The following is a 23,499-nucleotide window of genomic DNA, read 5'->3' as shown; positions in this document are numbered from 1 at the left end:
AACTTTCTGCTGCTTCTCTTTTATGGCTAACTGGCTCTTCAGCTGTTCCACCAGGTTTTTCAGTGTTGCAGTGGGTGCTCTATTATTTGCTTCTTTTTGGACCTCTAGTTCAGCTTTTACATTTGCTAATTGCTTCTCCATCTGAGATAACACGTTCCTCAATTCATTTGCTTCATCTTTTAGTTGTTCCACATCAACTGTGTGCTTTTCCTGAAGCCTAATAAAAAATAAGCATTAATAGGGTACACTGCAATAATTAAGTTAGCAAACTCCAAATAAATAACAAAGGGCATGATGTTATATTTTTTATTATTGTTAAAGCAAATGACACATAGATTTGGAAACAGCAAAAAAAGACTGACTCAACAAAGAAGGCCTCCATTTAATAAGAAAATTACTTAAGAAGATCAGCAAAATGAGATTAGAGCATTGTTCATTCTAATTCCTGGCCCTAACAGGTAAAGAAAGCATCATACTTTTCTCCTTTTAAACAGGGGTTAAATTTTCGTGAGTTTAAACTTGTTAGGCAGCAAGCCTGAATGGATGTATCGGGAAAAAAAACCCAAAACCCAAACCAGCAAGTATCACAGTAGTTTAAAGACAACTCTCATACCAAGACTCCTTGAATACTTTCTTTTTCACTGAATGGCCCAAAGCTAACAACTGAAAGGCATCTTTCCAAGCCACAGTTTTTCAATATTAACCCTGATGAAGAGCTACAGATTAAAAATAATTTACAATTACCAACCATAGTAAATCTCTTGAGTTAGTTTTTTCAGCCAAATCTTAAATTCAGCAAAAACATATTCAATTTGATAGACCAGTCCTGTAGCAGCAATACATAATTGACTTGATCCAATGTATTTGTGACTGTTAACAGTCTAAAAACTTACTGGGCTCTGATAGTCTCAAACTCTTTGATTTTCATTAAAGTAATCTGTTTTTGTTTCTCCAAATCAGATGATGTTTTCTTTAATTTTCCAACAAGTGAGGCAAGAGAACTATCCTGTTCTGCTACAGTTTGCTCCATTTCAGCTAAGCGGAGAAAATGTTTGCTGTTGGAAAGTGATAAAGAAGTCTTTTTCACTAACTCCTGTAAAACAGAACAAATGCATGTGATAAACATTTTAAGCTTTAAATCAAAGGTAAGCATTAGTGATGCATTTTAAACTCAGTCCTGAATATAACCAAGCATTAATATCTTACATGTTTATTTACTGAGATGTGATTCTTAGTCCACAGAGAAAGCAGTCACACTGGTTTGAAAAGAGCTTTGCACATCTAATGATCCACAGAATAACCAGTTAAATACAGGTTTCACCTTATCATAAAGTGTCAAGAGAAAATTTGTATTGAAATGGGTTAGTTTAACATAACCACAGATTGAATGAAAAGAACAGAAAACAAAATATACCTCTGTCTCCCAGAAGTCTTCATAAATTAGGATGATATGAAAAATGCTCATATATACTGAGGTGGTAACTTTGGTTTTTTACACTTGACTTCTAATCTATCTCTTGCGAATTCTCTCAAGAACAATACAATAATTCTGTATCTATGACCCATTTATTTTTCCTGTCATCATTTATTACTTACTTTTGACTGCAAAGCTGTTCTTTTGAGCAACAACGTTAAAAATTTGGGAACAGCTTCACTTATCCCACAAATACACATAACTTACCAAAGCAGTCTGTTTGAATTTATTCAGGGAATTGTCAGTATGCAAATTTAACTTCTGGTGTAGAACTCTAAGGTCTTCCTCATGCTTCTTTGCTATTTCCTCTTGTTCCTGTTAGTTCAAAATAAAAATATAACTCTACTCATGCACACTATTCCAGAAAGTCATGAAACTACAGTAACTTCATGTTGATTGCTCACTCATTGCTCAGCATTGCTCCCCAAATTTTCCTCTGTCAGTTTTTAAAATTCTTTTCTTGTGTTATAATCAATTTTTTTTTTCCCTTTTTAACACTATTGGAAAAAAATCTACTATTGCAGTTTTAATCCATGTAGCAAGTAGTATGGTGCAACAGGACAGGAGCTGGAGAGCAAAACAGTTGGTGTTGGTCTCACCAACTATGACTATCAATATGGATGGTGATATCCATACTATGTACTTTTCAGGTCTATTTACTTTGGACTATAGTGTGATCCTGTGGATTGAATGTCTACTAGCAGACAGAGCACAGTAGGCTCATTTTTAGACTGCATCTTCTGGTTTAGTTCCAAAGCAAAAAACTTAATTTGTCCCAGAGAAAATAGCTACATGTTAACCAAAGCACACTAAGTGAAGATGATAGGTAGTCTGCTTTGGAAATGTGCTCCTGATCCAAACACACTAAAACTGATGCATGTTTAGTCTTGAAGTACCTCTTAGACACAAGGTTTATGCTTTAAAATATGCTTTAAAGGTATAAAGAATAAAGAATATAAAGTATGCTTAGATACACTGTTTATGCTTGAAAATATGCTTTAATTTAAAATATGCTTTAAGAGGCGTATTTTCCATAAATGCATGCCTTTCCTGTACCTTCCAAATTCACTAGAAGATGCAGTCCAGATATCTTTGTTGCAAGTACTGGAAAATCCCATATAAATATACAATATACTGAGACCACTTCTCACAGCAGAATTTTAATTTTCTTCCTGTCACACTAATTTAATTCCTAGACAGACATCATATACATAACCTCTTGACTAAGCAAGCCTCCTATTGTAAGAAGTTAAAAAATTCTACATGAACTTTCTACATAAAAAATTACTAATTGTCTCTGTTCTGTTACCTCTGAGGTCAGAAAGTTTTAAAGATTTCACTAGCAATTAGATAAACAAAGAATCAACTAAAACAACTTAAAAATGGAAGAAATTTTGTGCAAGAAGTTTAACTACCTCTCTTGCTTTAGCAAGCAAATGTTGGTATTTTCTTAACACTTCCTCCTTTTGATTTAATCTTGCTTGCATATTTGCAATGGTTTGATGAGCAATTTTCATGGCATGATGGTACTCTGGATCATCTTCTTGTTTGCCTAATTCAGCCATTATTTTCTCTCTTTCTGATGTTGCAGGTAATCGAAGTCTTAGTTCATTTATAACTTTGTCTCTTGATAAAACATTTTGTTCAGCTTTCCACAGAGCAGTTTCCTTTTCTTTTAATTTCTACAATGAAAGGCAATTGTTGCATTTCCAGAATTCAAACACTTCAGAAAGATCTTTTTAGAAAATGTGCCAGAAAGATTTGTCTTAATGGACTTATAAACACAAAATGTTTTGCACTCAGTTCTGGCTGTATGGGATTACTATTAGATTAAAAAAGTCCCAGGCTATCATTACCGTGTCTTTATGTATTATTTGCTTGGCACAAGACACTATGCAACTCATTTTGTGCTACCAAATTAAGAAGCTGGTGTTTCTCAAATTTCTTGAGAACCACAAAGTATCTTCTGTAACAGAATTTCAATTTAGCAACCCAAGATAAAAGGATTTTGCTATGCTACTTGTTAAATTTAATGTAACACTTGCTAAATTAACTAGCTATAGTCAACTGAAGTTTGTACAGCAAGAGCATCTTACCCTACTAAATGAACGTTCTAAAATATTCAAAAATTTTCTCCATTAATTTGTTCCAATGGAAAAAATATTTCGTTTTAGTCATAGTGTGATTATATTATTTACATTTTCTCTGTGTTAAATACTTCTAAGGAATTGGACACATTTAAGTGACATTTATAAAAGGGCATTTATTATATAAAAAAAAATTAAAGGGCATAGAAATACAAACTTTGTCCCTTTATATGATAATTTATACATTTAATTACCTCCTCCAGTGATTTGCAGGTTGCCCTAGTTTCCAGGATTGTTCGAATATGCTCCCGAATCTTTCTCAAAGCCAACTCAAGTTGTTGTGGGACTGGCAAACTAGGGTCTGGAACTGATCCTGTAGCCTCTTCTAACTGCACAGAAAGATTCATATTCATGTAATCTGACAGCTCTGAGAAATGTGTTTATGAGTCTATTTTTAGTTAATTCAGTGCATGTACCTTTAGAGCTGTACTGAGTATTTCATTTTGTCGATGATCATACAGGTCTAATTGGCGCTGCAGTTCTACTTCCCTTTGGTCCCAAGCCATTTGCCTTTCTTCATGAAACTGTAACAAATGTTTGATAAAGGTATTTTATTTATTGAAGGCAATGGGAGTTTTATAACCAACTTAAGCAGAAAAAAAAGAGATAACAAAATGTAAAACACTCAAATGTGCTATTAAAAAGAATTATGGAACCAAGATACAAACCTCTATGTTAAAAACTTACTACGAAGAATCTTCCTTTGTAAAGTCACTTAGTGAAATAAGGAATAGGCATAGGCTGGTTTTCTAATAGCATGCAGAAATACATACCTTGTTCTGCTGTACAATTTCTTCTTCCAGATTATTGATTGTACGTTCATATTCAGAAATTATATTACGCAAATACTTCACCTCTTCCTTTTGCTTGACTAACTCTCGATTGAGTTTAAGTTCCTGCAGATGGAGTTCCTCCATCTTCATATGCCATTCAATTACCTAATAATGAATGATACACTATTATATTTACCAAGCCCACAGGCCAACTAGATGCAGCTACACTCTTTGACTTTGAGGCAGTATGGCACTTATCCAAAAAACAGGAAGAAAGAGGTTCTGCCTTTTTAAGCCTCTTCACTTCTCTTGCGTGAGGAGGCATGGCAAGAGTATGGAACTGCAAAAGGAATGACTGAAAAGTGCAGCAGACAATTGGAGAGGCAACGGGTTTCCCCTACACTGACAGAATTGCATTGCAAATAATTTTCAGATGACCTAACTAAGCTATACCCTATGCATCTGTCCAGACTGAACAAAAAAAGCATGCAAGAAGTTTGGTTGACTTTACTAAAACAGCAGAAGCTTTTCAAAACCATTAAAAACTGTATGTATTCAAAAATGCACAGGTACTAAGAATAACAGACATGTTTATGTCAAAATGCTCTAGAAAAATATTTGAAAACTGGCTTAAAACTGAAACATGCCAAGAGCGCTACAACCATTAAGCAAAACGCAGACATCTTTACTCATGACAGATATAACCATATTATATAATACACAGTGATCTGGAAGAGAGCGAGAAAGCCTTATTCAAATTTCAAGGCAACGTTGTTTACAATAGCAAAATACAATTAAGTAGAATTACATGAGTATAACAACATTTCTGACCATGCTGTCTAAATTATTGCCCCGGGATTTATTTGAAAAGCCATGGATTTGTAGTGAAGATTTCAATGCTAGATCATGGAACAGAACTTCAGAATGCTACTCTGTGTTTAATTTAACTTCATTCATAATTCAATTCAGTTCATAATTTAATTCCATTTAATATAACTGAATTCATAGTTAGCCTCTACTTCCTATGCCACTTAATTGGGCACAAAATAAATTAGTAAATCTGACTGTGCTTTTACAGGGCAAATAACTAATGATGTATTACTTTTTTTAAAACAGAAAAACAAAAAATGATAGCTGTTATATTCTAACAAAGTGTGTTTTGAAGTCATTAAGTTCTACATTAAAACAAACGTTTAGGGAACAAGCTGAACTGAAATGTAATTTAAATGCAGATCAGATGAACAAAAGTTATTCAAAGTTGTAAAATAGCAAACCTTTTGAGCTCCTCTTGTATCCTTCAATGCACTTATTAATTCTTCTAAACTTTTCATTTTTAAGTCCATCTCTAATGCTCTGTTTTCTGCATTTCGACGCTCCTGCTGGGCATGCTGAACTTCTTCCAGGATCTTCAGTTTGTCATTCTGTAGCTGAATCATTGTTTTAGAGAATTTTTCTTGCTGTGCTAAAGGCAGAGCACCACTAAACTGTCGCCGCAAAGACTGAACTGTCTGTTGTAGATGTTTGGCTCTATTTCTTCCTTCCAGTCGGGCAAAATATAAGGCTTGCTCTCTCTCATCAAGCTTCTGTTCCAAACGTAGATTATGGATCTCCATCTTCTGTAGTTTCAATTTAAGCGTCTCCAATTTGCCTACAGCAACAGATTCACTATCTTGAAGGGCTATGATATGTTGATGCAGTTTTGCAATAACTGCTTTTTCATCTGACTGCGCCTAAGAACAAAATATATAGAACAAATTTATTTTTAATTTTGAGTATGTTAATGCAGTGTATATGTAAATATAAACAAGCTATTATTTTTTTGTATTTTATACATTGCATGGATTTTATTCCATCGGTAAGAGCAAGAATTAGCCTCTAAAAACAGCTTTTTATTCTTCCACTATTGTTTCTACAGCCACATTTTAGAAGTACACCTTTTCAGATACCAATCTTAAAAACTGTATCTTTCCAAAATACCAGGAAATGAGGAAGAAATGTATACCTAAACTTAGATAATACGGTAACATAAAAGCTGACAAAACTGTTGTATTTAGGGATTCAAACCATTCTAGAACATGAAAACAAATCCCAAGAAATTGTTTCAGCTAATTATAAAGCAATATAATAAGTCTACTGCAAATCTTCAAGATTTACAAGTCACTGCTTGTCTTGTAAAAAATGATCAAACTTTCCTGATATTATATTTAAATATTGACCATGAGCTATTAATCATATAGGAATAAATATTACCTAAATAACATGGAAAAAAGCTCAGGATCTGTAGCAGCTGTACAGCTAGAAATGAAAAAAATGGAGAAGGTAATAATTAATGTAATCTACAACTCTTGAAAGGGTATGGCCACTATGAGGACCAACTTGCTAAGATCCTCCTGAAATGCTTTTGCAGTTTCCTAATTCACTGTAAAATTACTTCATTTCTTCTCACTAGGGAAAAAAATCCAAACTGCAGTGTTAATAAAGGTTGAATTTTACCTGATAGTCTAAAATTTGCATTCTAAGAGATTCCACTTCTTTATCTCTGTATTGCTGGCGTGCTTCCAGAGCTTCAACTTGCATTTTTGCTACATCAGACAGTTCTCTTAACCTTGCAGGGAAAACAAGAGTATTGTGTCACTTGAAATCACTGAATAACCTATTAAGTTTTTCTACATAGAAGATGCTAAGAAAAGATGCTTAGTATGTTTCCTCATATCAAAACATTTGAAGACTTTGTTCTTTTCAGCATACTCTTCTCTACTACTCAAAGTCCTTGTTATGAAAATTATTCTGTATTGCCTCTCAGCTTTTTCACAGGACATTTTCCTGCAAGTTATACAGAATTTTCCTAGCAGTAACCTACTCAGGAAAACAATGCCATGGTTTTTACCTGAATGAAGCATGTCTGTCCCCTATTTCTCTCCCACTTCAGGACATAAATGCTCAAAAAGTTTCATTCTCAATTCCTTTCTCTGCTTCCCCAAGTCTACTCACTCATTTTCAGTGTCAAAAATCGCTGCAAATATCCCCACAGACTTTGCTGTTTTAGGAATGTAACAGGATTACATTATTTACTCAAAGACAAATGTCCATATCAACATATCTAAAAAGGTCAGTTTTTCAATTTATGCATACAAAGTTAATCTCTTTTAAGTAAATGGCAAAAAAAAGCCCCACTGCAGTTTAATCTTTGCGATATCGATGACTCTTTGAAAGTAAGAATTGCTTTCCAATGTCTTTTATGAGATTTTCATACATTTAAGGGAGGTTGTGGCACAGAAACAAAATAAACCTTAATTAATTAGTTCAAAAATACTAGTAATAAGTATCTTATGCATACTTACCCATGCCTATCCAGGCCTGCACTTAATTCCTTGTTCAAATCAAAATGAAGCAAATGACTTTCTTTATAGTCATGAACTAAATGCTTCATTTTCAATTCCAAATCTGGCATATATAAATGCCAAAAAAATAAGGCATTGAAAAATTATCTGTTAGTAATACATAAGTAGTGTATTACATAAGCCTATATAGCCTAAATGTTTGCATGCTTCGGAACATACTGCATTTGAAATTTGTTATTTCAGCACTTACTTTGATACTTCAATCTTGAGCTCCATCTCACGCTTCTCTAGGTCCATGATTTTTTGTCTGTCTGCATCACTTACTGCCTTACTTACACTCTTTGACAGTTCATCCCTTAATTCCTGTTCCACTTTCTGTGCCTCAAGGTTGATTTTGGTGAGCTTAAAAAAAACCAAAACCAGAAACAAATAAAATGGTATCCTAAGCACACAACTGCTCCCAACCCTGCAAAGAAAACGCAGTGCTAAATGTATCTTTTCTTTTTTAGTTATTACAAAACACTGTTCAGCTGTGTTCAAAAAACAATTTCCTTTCCTCTCTGCTTAAACATCTTTTTGTTGCAGCTTTGATACACATAGAACAGATACATAGATCGGCACAGAACAGGATTCTAAATTAAACACAATTTTTATTAGTGAATTTTCTTAAAACCATTACCACAATAACTTGCTCTTAAACTATAATAATAAGAAAAAAAAGAATAAGACTGTAAACTCTTTACGAAATGAAGAGTCTCACTTATATACTGTCTAGTATATCGGGATTGGTAACAAAATACAGGTTATAAGCGCCAAGACTCACAATAGTGTAGTTCTTTAGTTCTTTCTAAAAAGAACTTTCATAATTAAGTGATATTCTTTCAAGTAGCCTGAATTTTCAAGTTAATTATTAAATACCGAGTAACCAATGTTTCAATTCAAACCAAAGAGCATTAACAAAAGATAGACATTGGAAAAGCATTAGGCAACATAGAGAAGCCTCAGGAATTAGTTTAGTAAATACAGTTGTGGCAGATTAATCTGATACCACTCCTTAATAAAATAACTGATTTCCTAAACAAACAAAAAAAAAAGTGTGGTATATCTTATTATCAGTACTATCTGGAAAACTAAGAGTTGTGTTGAAGTAGATTTATGAGTTTAGAAGGCAATGTCTAGCAGACTTCTAGTTATCTGTTCTTAAGCTGATATCACTTACAACTTTCATTAATTACTTTAGCACAATCTTGTGGGGTTTTTATAGATAGATAGATAGATAGATAAAAAAGCAGTGATGCTAGATTAGGAGACACTGACAACAGGAGTATATGAAACAGAAAATACATGTCCTGGAGCTACAGAAATAAGGAAAAAAGGGATGCACAGGGGAGCTAATAAGAAAAAATTGCGGCACTAGGAGTTCATTAACTCAAAATGAAGGAAGACCAGCATACCTAAATGTATCGCAAGATAGATAATAATATATGCAAAAGAGAAAAAGGGAAATGTGATCCTAGGGTGCATCACCTGAGGTATTTCTTAATGAAATAAATGAAGTCATGCCATCAGATAAGGCTTTAACAATACTGCTGCTGAAAAGCTTTATACACTTTCAGTTACTCCATGTCCCAAATTAATTCAAATCAAAACAGTGTAACAAACACTACTAAAACAACAAAGAAATGGGGAGTCCAGATAACAGCAATCTAAAATAGCTGGGCTAAAGTCTAGCAAAGCACAAGGAGGGTAAATGAACACAATGTTCCTGTCAACATAACTATTCTTTTTCTTCCCTTGTGTTTAAATTATAGGCCAATACTGGCACAAGAACAAATGTGTACAAGTGCCTATAAATAAATTTAGACTGGAAATTATAATAAAGTCTCCTACTATTAAATAATGAATTTATGGAACAAACTTCAAATATGAATTGTGGGGACAAAGAAATGTAACAAGATTAAGACTGATATGACAGGAATACTAAGGATCATCAGCTTCAATAGCACATGACTTCTCTTCTATTCCTGTATTATAGATAATGTTTGTCACATGACAGAGGACATAGCCAGTCTGTAACAGAATCATGACACTATCATTTGCAAAAGGGATGCAAAGGTCTAACATTTTTTGAATCGTTAGTAATTAAGGGAAAATGAACAGAAAAGGGATCATATGAATTTGACACAAGAAATAACAGGTCAAGAACAGACTTTTTTCTAGCAGTCTGCTGAAAAACTAGCAAACTATCTGTCAAGATGCTCATCATGTGTTTTACAGAGATTAACTAATGTTTGAAATAAACTACTGCAAATTAATTAAGTTATATTTTTTACAAATGTCCCGTGCATGCAAAATTGCAGCTCTTAAAGGCAGCTATATTTTGCACCATAAGCTTATTTGCCAGTTGTGATACAAAATAGATTAATCCTTTTTGAAAAGCACAAAAATATGCTTTTAAGATGTGTCAGATTATGTTGTTAAACTCCAACAGATTTACCTCAGTGAATTTTGTTTCCAATTCAAAATTACGTTCTTCTATTTGCTTTACAGTGTTCCTTAAATGTTCATACATTCGTTGCGAATGTTCTGCTCTCTGTCTTTCATTTAGTTCCTTCATTTCCAACATTGTGATTTTCTTAGAAATGGACAAAATCTCACTGTTGGTTATTGCTTTTGTGTCCTTGTCCATGGCATTGTCATCTCCTACATTAAAAAATATTTAAATTAGGGAATACACAAGCTCATTCAACTATGAAAATTATTTGCACTATGAAACAGAACATGAGTTTTGCTTTATCTCTGTCAGATAGACTTTATCAAACCACCTGTATTATTTTTTAAACTGCAGGCATGGTTATCTTGCCTTATTACATGTTTGCAAGGTATGTAATTTGAATAAAATATTATCAATTATAAATGAGTATATCTGCAACCATGATTACTGAGACTGATAACCATTTTCAGTTTAGCCTTTCACCTTATCCTTAATTCAGCTGGTAAATCTTCAGGAAATTTAATTTAAAATCTGTAAAAGAAATAGATGTGGATGAGTTCTTCTTGAATAATGGGAATGTAAACTGTACATAAAGAAGCCCCAGCTATCAAGAAAAAATACTTTGTTACAGAGCATGAAACCAGGACAAATAAATCATTTTCCTGACAACCTATGAAGTACTTTGACTGACAATCAAGTTCAAACATATTGCACCTTATTAAAAAAAAAAAAAAATCAGGTGATATTGCTTTACAAGTTCCAGCTTTTAAACCCTTGACCCAGTAACCCAAGAAAAGTCAACGTGGAACAGTTTCCAGAGGAAGATACCAAACTTGGTTTTGGTCAAATAGATAAGTAAAATGAAACAAACCAAAAGAAAAACTCACCAAAAAATATTAAGACCGTTAATGAAAGATACAAAATAGTTTTGACTTTTTTTGTTGTTTTAAGATACATCAATTTTAAAATGTTTTAAAATATTACTTTTACGCAGGACATACCATTTGATTTTTAATATTGCAATATAACTTTCATACTTGCCCAGTTTAGTCATCTGTTCCCAAGCCTGTTCTACAGTGTGAAGTTTCTCTTTCGTGATCTCCAGTTCCTTATTCAATAAATTTATCTGTGCTTTCAAGGATTCATTCTCACGCTGTATGACAAAAAAAGTTGCAACATAAAAGCAAACTATTTAACTGTAGCAGACTTGATGTTTAGTATCTATAAAATCTTTTAAATGAACAGATTTTATGTACGCACAACCCATAATCTACACACAAGGCAACAGAAAAGCATGTTTCCTCTTGAGCGTAAAAATGCTAGTCTTTGCTCTCTATGTCGTACCTTACTGTCAACTAGTATTACCGTGAATATTTATCATCAGTGACTGTGATTCCTAGAGTGTCTAGAATTAGATGAAGAAATCTATGTTTGTCATACTAAACATCCCACACTAAACAGTGGGAAAGAAAGAAATACTTCTGGAGGATATTTCATCCCGCACGGGATATTTCATCTTGCACATAAAATACATGTTTGAGACAGATCATTTGCTTCTTTTAGCTCTTTTAGGCATCTAATATGATGCTAAACATTAGTTTTGTAAATGTTCCTTCACTCCTCCAAATAGAAACACAAATTTCCACATTAACCAGTAAAACAAATTGAATACTTCATATTAATTTTCAATTTCTAATTTGCTAAACACGTTTTTAGTTTGCTATTGATAAATGATTCTCTAGCTCTGTGAAATTGCTGAAATAGGCAATGCAAGTTTTCATACACACAAAATTTCATAAAATAGAGAAGGAATAATTCATTCTTTAGCTAACACAAATGCACCTACCTGTTCCCAAGCAGACAAATTTAATAGTTCAGTAAGCTTACCCACCACATGTATTTAACCCTTGTCAACCACAGAAACCCAACAGACAAGAACATGACATGAGTTTTAACTACTGGTTAAACTACTAGTTTCTTGGACTATTATTTCTGACATGAATGAAAAGTGAGAGGTAGTAACATATCTTTGAAGCCAGCTTCACAGTTCTTGAAAAGAAGCTCCCTTCTACTTGAGAATAAAAGTTCAAAGGAATAGTTACATATTTGCAGTCCCTATGACATTTTGCAAAGACATTGTGAACAATCTTTGGTTATTTACTTTTTTTACGAAAGTAAAATTCAAAGGTTTACTGCCTTTTGGAACTGAACATTTCATTCTTGTAGGTCAGGAATTAGTAAGAGCACTTACTTTGAGAGAAAGCTTTGAAAGTGTTTACACTCATTCTACTTTCCTTATGACCTGCAAAACTGAAGATGATAGCAAATATTCCTTCTGCCAGCCTTGTTTTGGTAATCAAAGAACTAAAAAAACTTCGTGAGGGAAAATACCCAGAGCTTAACTTAAAAAGCAAACAAAGAAAAAAGCCAAACAACCAAAACCACCAAAACAATTAAACAAAATGCTTTTATGTTTTAATCCACTGAAAAATACCAGGTAAGCAAATTAAAATTCGATAGCAACAGTAAGACTGGCTCCAACATCTCATATCCGCTGTGGAACTGTTATAACCAGCAGGTCTAGCATTGGGACTTTTGTTCTATCTTTCTATTAAGTGAGAACAAAAACCAATACAGAACAAATGTATAAAGAGAGTTTTTTCCCTTAGGGTTCAAACATAACACAAACATTACCTCCATGTGTTCCATGTTTGTAGTCCGCTGGACGAGCAAGTTATCTTTTTGTAACATATCTCTGTATTTAGCAGTTAATGCATTATACTGCTTATTAGCCAGTTCTAGCTCAGACAATGGCACACTACTGTCCAACACTTTTTGCAGAGCTGCAATCTTAAAGCTAGCCATTTCCTATGAAAATAATCAACGCAATGGGTTACTAAGGTCTGCTAGATCTTTAAATGGAAAAAATAAAATTACTCCATGGAAAAAGAATACCACTTAAAATAATGCTTTAGAACATGATACTGGTTTATTTTACTAAATTACTGTCCATCTTTATAAATTGCTTGCAATAAACATTGACAAAATTTCTCTGGTATTCCAACTCTCTGGGTAATTTTATCAATAGTTGCCTCTCAATCATAAGGCACTGTCAAAAACATATTTTATAAAGACGAGTTAATACAGGCCCTAGTAATCTGCAAGGCTAAAAAGTAAGATTTGGTTTCATACGACACTTTCAATAAAAAGAACTTGTTGAAGCAACTTCAGAAGGGGAAAACTGACAGGTTTCGTATTATGATGCTTATTTAAATACAAAGAATGTTTTGACAAAATTTATAACAGCATTTAACAAACATTTGCATAATGCATTCAAGAAACTAGTACTGACTCCATTTAAAAGAAGTGTATTTATTGCCAAATTGGAAAAATAAAAATGTGTACTATTACTACTATAAACTATACCTTGAATCGTTGCAAGTTTCCAATCTTCCCTATAACTGCAGTCTCCATATGTGTTATTTCACCCTTTAGTTTATAATTTTCTTTCCTAAGATGCCGTTCCGTTTCAAGTAAAGTGGTATACTGCCTTGTTAGTGACCTTTCATTAACTCGTAAAACAGTTATTCTTCTATTATTTTCTGCAAGTACTTTCTTTGTTTCATCAGGATCCAGCTGAAGCGCGCTGAGTAAATTCTGCAAAATAATTTTTTTAACAAGAGCTTTGTACAGAAATATGGTAAAACTCAACTACATAGACAAGCTTTCTTGTACATTTTTTAATCTAGGTGTAAAAACTCCGTTAATCTGTCTGAAATAATTTCTTTTTGCTAGGAAAACATATACACACACTCAACACATGCACAAGCATACAATATTCTATTATAAGAAAAGAAAAAATAAATCTTAAAAATCATTAGTTTCTGAGGAATATAAGCTAAATACATCTGACTAATTGGAATTTTAGCTAATGCTGACATTTTCAAAATGTAGAACAAAAATAATTCTCTGCATACATTGTCATCAGTCTTCCCCCCTTTTACTAGAATCAAAACAAAAGTATTGGAACAATTTTCTAAACCAAATAGAATTCTTGTGCTTCCTAACCAATACTAGTAACGTCCTACTTTGAGGATCAAACCAGTATTTGTAAAGTAACCACAGGACCCCTCCTATGGAAACATGTGCATGTTTGTGTGTATGTGTGCACACATGTGTTTGCATGCATGTATAAATCCAAGGTGGGGTGGGCAGAGGAGGGAGAGGGAACTACAGCGACTCAGGTCGCAGAAGGCATGTGAGCTTTAGCTTTGCTGTCACACACATCAGCTTGCCAAGGAGACAGGGAGTAGAAATTGGAGCTGTAAAATCCCAGATTCCTATGAGCCTTAGGAGCAGGTAGCTAGAGAAAACTCCTGAGTCCTGGGAGCCTGAAGCCATTAAAAAAATCCAGTTCTCTGACAACTGGCAAAGATTTGGCTTTTCTGATCAAGAAGCCTGTTCTTCTTAAGATTTTAAGAGCGAGCAACACATTTTCATTGATCATTCACAGTGAATTAATTTCAGAGAAATGTTTAATCTGAATATGTTCACCTAATGCTAATAAAAATTACGTACCAACAAAAAATAGTATTAAATAATAGTACATATTTCTTATCTCTGGATAGGATGTGTTTCTGGAAACAAAAGCTATCGGTAAACAGTAATTTCTTAAAAGATCTCAGCAATACTTTGATAGTACTGCTAACATCATAAAACTCCATTATATTTTAAAAACATTTAAAAAAACAAATCCCAGAAATATCTTAATCCTGCTACAGTCTACTCCTGTGACTCTGGAAATGCAGAATAAGATACTGAACAAGTTAAGTAAGATGGCATATGCTCCCCCCCCTCATTTTTTTAAACATACAGTAGAAACATTTGCAAAACAATTTCAATTTCACTTTTCGGGAAATATATTTAGACTTAATTGTCTCAGGATACCATTATTCTGCAAATCAAGTACACTTATGAACATGATTATCAGCAGGACCACATACCACTACAGTCACCCCTCAGCAGAAGAAAAGGGTTAGAACTCAGCTGTCTAAACGTAGGCATCCATAGCCATTTTCAACACCTTGTGATATCCTTGCTCTGTGTCTGCTTCTCCAAAAGGACGTGTGTCCCATATGTCTTCTGTCGTATTTGGCAGCTTTTGGTATCTGCCCAAAGACATCCAAAGACATCTAAAATTGCACTATGTCTGTGATTAGGCACCTGCATAAATTCCAGGAACTTTTAAATATAACCTTCTTAAAAAAGTTATTTTTCACTTTTCTTAATAAAATATTGAATTCAGTCTTGGTGGAAGTAAATCAAAATAGAAAGATGAATTCTATTTCCTGTTTTTGTGAAATACTGATACATACACATTAACAGGTATATATAAATAAGATGTAATTCAAATAATAACCTTAATTCTTAAAATAAACTAATGTGTTTTCCATGGGGATGCCTGCACTGCTCCTCCTCCCAGTCAAACAGCCTGGATGATAACTGCTGTTAAGAGAGCAATGTGAGTGTACATAGTGTGTGTGAACAGAATACCTGAGACTGTCTGAGAGGGAATTTGCTCAAAACTGATAAAGAGGAAAATGACCATTAACTAGATTGAACAGTAACCATAAAATTAGAGACCTGAAATAAAGAAGTAGTCAGCTTGAAAATTAGCATAAAAGAAGCATGAAAACTTCTAAGAGCGGGGGCAGAGAGAGTTATAATGCAGCACTCATGACCTAGTTCAGCTTCAGAAGTTTCTCCACTGTCCCTGCATCCTCTGTGCAGATGTGAGCACTCTCTTCCTGCTGGACACCGTGAGCCTCAGCACTCCAGCTAATGGACTGGCAGTACCAAGTGCAACAAGTAGGGACCCACACCTTGGGTGTGTGTATGTGACCTCCTGGGGTGACTTCTCACCAGCGCATGGATTAGCAGACTGCAGGGAGGCACACGGGTACACATAGCACCAGAGCACCCCCACATGTACACAGTACCCCGGAGTACACACAAGAGGTGCGTACGCAGTGAACTTGCACTCTCAGGAAAGGGTGTGTGTGCTGGCAACCTGAAGGGGCCAGGGAGTTAACATAACTGTGTGAATGTGGATGTGTGGGATGAGAAATATTTGGGATTAATTCCTGAATGGTGCTTAAGAGATTTTTAGGTCTATAGTAACATTTTGTATGTGCCTTAATATTGTGATTTACCTTTTGTATTGTTGATACTGATTCTGAATGTATAGTTCACTGATTGCTAGTTATTTACATTCCACTAATAAATCGATAAACCACTTCCCTTCTGATTTGATTTGATGAGTTTTCCCCTGCAACATTTTCCCCATCTAACAAATTACAGTATTGTATTAAAACCTCTGTTCTATGTATTAAAACCTTTTGAAAAATGAAAGCAACAAAATTACTTACAGAATATGCCTTTATTTTTGTAGCATCCTGTTCTTTTTGCTCTTCTAGCTTTTTCTTTTCCTCTTTCATATCTTCTGATTCTTTCCGCCAGCTTTCCTTTTGACTAAAACAGTAATTAAATATTTTCATTTAGAATGATGAAAGACTTGATGATTTTTAAAACTGTAACTAAAACAGCAACCCTGAAATATTGCAAACCAAGGTACTTATTTTTAACAGTAAGGTAATTTGAAAAAGATATTATAAATTGTAGATGGATTACTGAAAAACTATCCCCTCTGTTTAGGCTGCAGCTGGTTTAATGATGAAAATAATTCTTAAGTTAAAGTGTCTTATCTCTTCTTCACATGTGTACTGTAGTGCAGAGACAGAGATGCCTTACTCCCCCAAAATATACACACTTGGGATTTAATCTGCTTTAAATTACACACTTGTATTTCAAATTAATTACTTTCTTGCACATGTCTTCGTAAAAATAGGCAAAGTTTAAAACTTTGCTAATAAAAACATTTCCACTTTAAGTACCTCTCTGGAAACTCCAGCCCTCCTTTTTATAGGAAGGGAGACAAAAATCATACTACTGGCACTTACCATGCTGTGAGCCTGGAAATGGGCCTTTTCTTTTTAAAGCAGACTAGGCCCAGCAGATTTCAGCAGTTTTTCACAGTTGTGCCCAATAATTTGGCTGATAGGATTTACAGCTAGATAAAATGGTTTGGCAAATAACCAATGACTCTTTCCTTTGCATGAAGCACTTGCACATTCATTAGCTAAGAGAGACAACTTGCAAGGGGAACAAGGCTTCTGCAGTTCCTGAGAGACAGAATACCTAAGTTGATTTTGAACTATTTTTAATTAATCATACAGAACGGTACAGTATCATAAGGAAAAGATTACTCGCTCATCCTCTGAGAATTTCCCCACAGCGTAGTAGTTGGCTTTTTCTTTAAAAGATGTCGGTTCAAATTTCCCTCAGGAAGTGGACAGAATTAAACTTAGGTTTCCCACATCCAAATTCTGCATTGGAGGTCAGACTTCTAAACAAAAGGGCAGGCAATGGCTGTAAAATTAACTCAATTTTTTCAATGGTTTTGCAAATCTTTCCTTCTATTACATTCATTTTATTTCAAATGCATAAAGGACATAATTTCCCACCCTAGTCTTTCTATTTCAGTGAAAAACAAACAAAAACATAAAAAGATTCAGCTTCGCTTTGGCCCAAACTACTCTCCTCTATCCGCTTTTATTTATTTATTTGGAAACAAAAAACCTATGAACTGTTTATACATCTCTCATAAGGAAATTCCTATAGACTGTATAGGATAGTTCAGGCTAGTTTAAACAAATAATCAAGGGTATTTCAGAAGTACTATTTTCTCTTCAAAGAAGATCTCTTCGTTTCTTCCATAATGGAAGAAAATGGAGGAAAAGGAAGGAAAATGCTCTAAAAGTGAGTCTTTATCGGATGCCAAGTTAAAGAATCTCCTCTCTTAACTTCAATCCGTAACAGGTTTGGAGAAGGAGCTTTGAATCTTATCCCTGTCATTGGAGATATCTAATCTAGTAGTAAATGAGGCAGTATATTATAGCCTTTAATATTTTCAAAAAGCTATAGCTTTAATGCCTCAAACAGAGATAATGTTAGCTGGGAAGTCTTAACTCACTCAAAGAACAAACAGAAGGTCCTAAAAGATAAAACACCCTTATTCCAAAAGCTGTCCAGTGACTGTTCATTCCGAACCAAAGACAGAGAGGGCAAAACTAACAGTCTGTTAATTGAAGAACCCAAATCACCATATTCATCCCTATGCTCCTAATAGATGAAAATCCTTTTTTTTACCATAAGAAGAATTTTATAGAAATTAGATTCAATGAAGCATATAAAAGAACTAAGAGTCTGAAAGAAAACCAACTACAAAGTCCTGACGATCTGAAATTTTGAAACACAGATCTCTGACTGTATTTGGGTAACAGTTTTCTTTTTTTTCCCCTCAGAAAAACTGTTAGGACCCATACTTGAAAGCAAAAGAAAATGAGACTGAAGAGTCCATAATACCAGGTTCTAATAAAATACAAGATATCAGATGCAGAAAGCACAATGCAATCATAGAATCATAGAATCATTAAGGCTGGAAAAGACCTCCAAGATCATCGAGTCCAACTGTCAACCCAACAACACCATGCCCACTAAACCATGTCCCTAAGCGCCTCATCTACCCGCCTTTTAAATACTTCCAGGGATGGTGACTCAACCACTTCCCTGGGCAGCCTGTTCCAAGGTTTAACCACTCTTTCAGTAAAGAAATTTTTCCTTACATCCAATCTAAACGTCCCCTGGCACAACTTGAGGCCATTTCCTCTCGTCCTTTCGCCAGTTACTTGGGAGAAGAGACCAACACCCACCTCACTACAACCTCCTTTCAGGTAGTTGTAGAGAGCAATGAGGTCTCCCCTCAGCCTCCTTTTCTCCAGGCTAAACAACCCCAGCTCCCTCAGCCGCTCCTCATAAGACTTGTTCTCCAGACCCTTCACCAGCCTCGTTGCCCTTCTCTGGACACGTTCCAACATCTCAACATCCTTCTTGTAGTGAGGGGCCCAAAACTGAACACAGTATTCGAGGTGTGGCCTCACCAGTGCCGAGTACAGGGGCACGATCACTTCCCTGCCCCTGCTGGCCACACTATTTCTGATACAGGCCAGGATGCCATTATATGCCAATATTATATGTCATATAATTATATGCCATTATATGCCAATCCTCATTATAAAGTATGCAATACGAAGAGAGTCCAGCAGGAAATGTTTTTGTATGAGTTTTCTGAATCTTTACAGGACTAAAGAAAATGTATGTAGTCCATATCCAAGAGCAGCAGCATTTATGACATTAACCAAAGAACTACTTCAACACAGCAGCAAATCTTGTATTCAAAATTATTAAACATTTAGATAGTTGAACTTTCGTAATTCAGAAAAGAGAACGATACCTTTGATATTCTTTATACAGCAAGCCTTGTTGATGACGAATTACTGCAAATTTTCGCTTGTAGTCCTCTACTGCATCTTCTAATTGTTTAAGTAGCTGTTCTTTATTTTCCAGTTCCTAATCATTATTTTCCAAATAAAAATACTGAAGTGATTAATATAGGTTTTAAACATGAAAGGATTAATCAAAATGCCAGTTCTCCCTTGTGTTTTTCATGATAGATGCTTCTGTCATGAACTGTGTGAACTGCAGATATGAAATGTGTATTTTCTTTAGAAGCAAGAGATGAAAAAAAGTCCAATAAACTTTGGCATTCATATTAATAGGTGTGAAATAGTGCATAATTGCACTGTGGATTACAGCCCTCAAAGTTCAAAACACCATGACATGTTGCTAGTCCACAAAGAATACTAATTGAATGTCTAACTGGAAAGGGATGTTTTCTTCTCATGTTCCCAAATACTCTTCTACTTTATAATCATATACAGTTGAAAAATATTCTCTAATCAACAAAAGTAAAGTGATCAAAGACAGAACAAAATAATTTAATAATAATAAAAAGGTAAGTTCTTTTTACTCCAATTCTCAAAGAGTCAATTCTTCTTTACTATATGCTTGTCTGCTATGCTTCCCATGGGAATCACTGGCTTCGGTTTCAATGTATTTATGCCTCTTTTTATAAATGTTGACATATTTTTGAGAAATAATGGAATGAAAATTCATATGGTAAATAAATAAAGACCTTTGCTGCATAGAGAAAAAACTGTTCAGAGTAGGATTTGCACATGCAGACTCAGGTGTGGAATCCAGACAGCAGTAAGAGAGAATTTCTCATAGAAAGAGTACAGCTGCGGAAGTAGAAGGAAGAGTGGGCAAATATTTAGATCAAAATTCAGATTTAAAACAAAAAATCTGAATTGTTGTCAAAAATTTAATTATTACCTTCCAGATTTACAACATAGCAAAATACTTACAGCTTTAAAAAAATAGAATAGCCCAAGGAGTTTACTGGACGTCAGAACTTCAAAATAATTTTGGAGAGTTCTCCCATGTCCATACATGGCATGGTACTGGATTTTGGAGGAATTAGCTATATGTTACAAACATTCTTGATATCAAGGAATAAATGAGTTACCTGTATAAGGCGTATTAAATATTCATTCAGAGAATTAATCATATTAACACTTGAAGGAACCATTCCTTCTGGAAGATTCACCATTCGGAAGACAATATTGGCACCTTCTGACTGATGCAATAAGCAAATTTCATTTTTCAGCTGTGCAATCTAAAGAAAAGAAACAAAAACATAAAGAAGTAGCTCTTGCTATTCAATTAAAAAAAAAATCACTGATGGAAAATATGTTTTCCTGTGCTACATCAGTTGTAATGAACAACGCCATTCACTTCCACTTACATTCTAAAGCATTCAAATACTCTTTAAAGTAACCTTTTAAAAATGCTGTGATTCTGTAAATCATTAAATGCATAATATCTTAAGCCAAATTTATCAAATGACTTCAGCGATCAGGGCAGCTTCACTTATCTAAGGATTCACCACAGTTTTACTCGAAATTGTTTAAAACACAGTGCATTTCTATTCCTTTTAAAAAGATAAAGTTTTGGATAGAACTATTGCAGTGGTTATTTGATGGCTTATTCTAAACAAATCTTTGCCTTTTCATTTAACTTCTTAAAAGCTCTCTGGCTCTTTACTCTAACAGTACATAAAACTATTCTAAAATATTAGTTACTGGCAAATCTTTTTGCATCACCAAAGCAGTTCTAAAAGGCAAATTTAAATTTGGCTTCTTGTAAGATAATACTCCATTCCTCATTCCTGCCCTGGAAGAAGCATTCCACAGAATCAACTGTACAACTTAAAAGAAGATACAGGATTTTAGAGAATGATTCATCATTTTAGAACACTTAATCTCTGTTACCTATTTATAAATAGCAAATGCAAGACTACTGGCTTTTTGAAGAAAGAAATCTGTGAGCTTTTTTGGGCACAGCTCTCCCCAAAAGATAGGCATGCTTGGTGTTTAACATGATAGGATATTCCAAGGATAAAGTAACATTAAGAAGAGTAAGATCTGAACTTAAAATGGACAAATTGGTAGATCCAATAAATAAATTTAATTAAGATTTGTATAATTACACTGTTCACATAAGCTAAATTCAGCATCTTATAGATTGTGTGGTTTTGTTCTAAATTATCAGAGCAGCCACTTTTCAAGTACAATAATAAATTGTATAAAGTAAACTGTATACCTTTTCATTTGCATTTGCCAGCTGATTAGAGAAATTTGTTGCCTCCGCCTGACTCTGTTTCAGTTCCTGTCTTAATTCTTCATTTCGTCCTGTAAGCTGGTCAACCTGAGCTTTCAAGTGCACACTAGCATTCAAGATTCCCTCTGAATTCTTTGACTCCATTGCCTAGTGCAGTAAACATTTAATTAACAAAACAGAGAAAAAGTGCAGAAAAGTGTTGTTTTTTCATAATAAACTGGAGCCCTTAAGTTTAGACTACATGAAATTAGCAAAAAGCATGAAATTTTAACATTTTAAAATCTACTTATCAGTTTCCTGATGGTATATTTGCCATAGACTGTGATTTAAATGGTTAAATTTTCCTGTAAAAACACTGATTTTTTTGGTAAGATGTTTGAATAAAGAATTTTTCTTAAATATTTCCTGCAGGTCCCATAGAGATAAAAGACATGCAAACAAACTTTTACCTAAGCTTTATGACTGTGACAATAAACTTGCCATAGACAGTTTTATACTATCCAGCTGAAGATTTTTTTTTGTTTTTAAATTTTTATTGGTAATCTCTTGTTGCTGTATATTTTTAATTTGCATTTTTAAAGAGGTATCACACTATGTACCCTACTTGTAACTAAGGAAGTATATGTATAGGGAAGCTACTATTTAATTTACAATAACCCAATAATTGAGGAGGAAAAAAAAAAGCCTGTAAATCCTATAGAGCTAAATAATACTTTAGAAAGCAAGCTTACATTAACTAAACGATCCAGACTAGGGATTATTAAGGCTGTTTCTCCTCCCTTCACATTAGGATCCTTCTGCATTTCCCTGACAGCTTGCAATATTTCTTTCATTCCTTGTTCAAGATGTTTATTCTCTTCTGATAATTCTTGAACTGTAATAAAAATTGTAAATGTGTCTAAAAGCACTGAAAAAATGAGTTAAGGTTTCCTAGAACATTTCATCATAATACTTGTTGATTTGATATATAAAAAGAATTTTCATATTATATATAGACATAACCAATGAGGAAGTTAAAAGTAGAGCTGCTAGGAACATCCAGAGAGTGTATTTTGCTGGAGAAATACCAACAAAACAATAATTAAATGCTTTATGGGAACACATTTGACTTTATTGAACCTTCCAATCTACAATGTTTCCTGCCACTTTTTTCACTTCTTTAGTAGCCTGTCTGACTGGCTTTCACAAATCCAGAAACATGGCTATCTTGGAAATGCTTGGGTATAACAATGAAGTATATAGGAATTGCATGAGTTCCTGCTGCCTGCTGCAGACTGGGAAAAAAAGAACACTTAAATTATTTGCAATAAGGACTCTCAAAACATACAGTTTTCCTGCCACCACTAGTGTCTCAGTGGAATTCCAGAGTTTCCAGCACAGAGCAAGAAGCCTGGAAACTTTAAAAAAAACAACAAACCTGTCAGGACATTCTCTGCATCTTAACAATATGGCTAACTGTCCTGAAGACCCAGGAGTGAACTGCAAAATTTGGAGCAGTTTGAGCAGTTTCACCAAGTCTATTTTGAAAAGTCAAAAAGAATTTTTAGAATTCACATTCTCTGGGAAAAAA

The 23,499-nt window shown here is 34.1% G+C and overlaps 1 protein-coding gene across 1 annotated transcript in view; it reads right to left on the bottom strand.

Annotated features, from left to right (window-relative positions):
* The window catches only part of CEP290 (centrosomal protein 290kDa), a 54,733-nt gene that overhangs the window by 17,334 nt on the left and 13,900 nt on the right, over positions 1 to 23,499 (bottom strand). Inside the window, exons 19-37 of the mRNA XM_009321333.1 lie at positions 22,661 to 22,803; positions 21,912 to 22,076; positions 20,776 to 20,925; positions 19,642 to 19,757; positions 16,658 to 16,760; positions 13,656 to 13,886; positions 12,924 to 13,097; positions 11,271 to 11,382; positions 10,233 to 10,438; positions 7,986 to 8,137; positions 6,888 to 6,999; positions 5,669 to 6,124; positions 4,395 to 4,559; positions 4,038 to 4,145; positions 3,816 to 3,950; positions 2,890 to 3,156; positions 1,682 to 1,789; positions 894 to 1,093; positions 4 to 217 (exon numbers count right to left, since the gene is read on the bottom strand). Coding sequence (XP_009319608.1) covers positions 4 to 217; positions 894 to 1,093; positions 1,682 to 1,789; positions 2,890 to 3,156; positions 3,816 to 3,950; positions 4,038 to 4,145; positions 4,395 to 4,559; positions 5,669 to 6,124; positions 6,888 to 6,999; positions 7,986 to 8,137; positions 10,233 to 10,438; positions 11,271 to 11,382; positions 12,924 to 13,097; positions 13,656 to 13,886; positions 16,658 to 16,760; positions 19,642 to 19,757; positions 20,776 to 20,925; positions 21,912 to 22,076; positions 22,661 to 22,803 — 3,317 coding nt within the window. The remainder of the gene's footprint in view (positions 1 to 3; positions 218 to 893; positions 1,094 to 1,681; positions 1,790 to 2,889; positions 3,157 to 3,815; positions 3,951 to 4,037; positions 4,146 to 4,394; positions 4,560 to 5,668; positions 6,125 to 6,887; positions 7,000 to 7,985; positions 8,138 to 10,232; positions 10,439 to 11,270; positions 11,383 to 12,923; positions 13,098 to 13,655; positions 13,887 to 16,657; positions 16,761 to 19,641; positions 19,758 to 20,775; positions 20,926 to 21,911; positions 22,077 to 22,660; positions 22,804 to 23,499) is intronic.

This window comes from Pygoscelis adeliae, unplaced genomic scaffold (assembly GCF_000699105.1).
Source record: "Pygoscelis adeliae isolate BGI_AS28 unplaced genomic scaffold, ASM69910v1 Scaffold232, whole genome shotgun sequence".
Lineage (NCBI taxonomy): Eukaryota > Metazoa > Chordata > Aves > Sphenisciformes > Spheniscidae > Pygoscelis > Pygoscelis adeliae.
The sequence above is the reverse complement of the archived record's forward strand: the minus strand, read 5'-3'. Positions and strand labels throughout refer to the sequence as shown.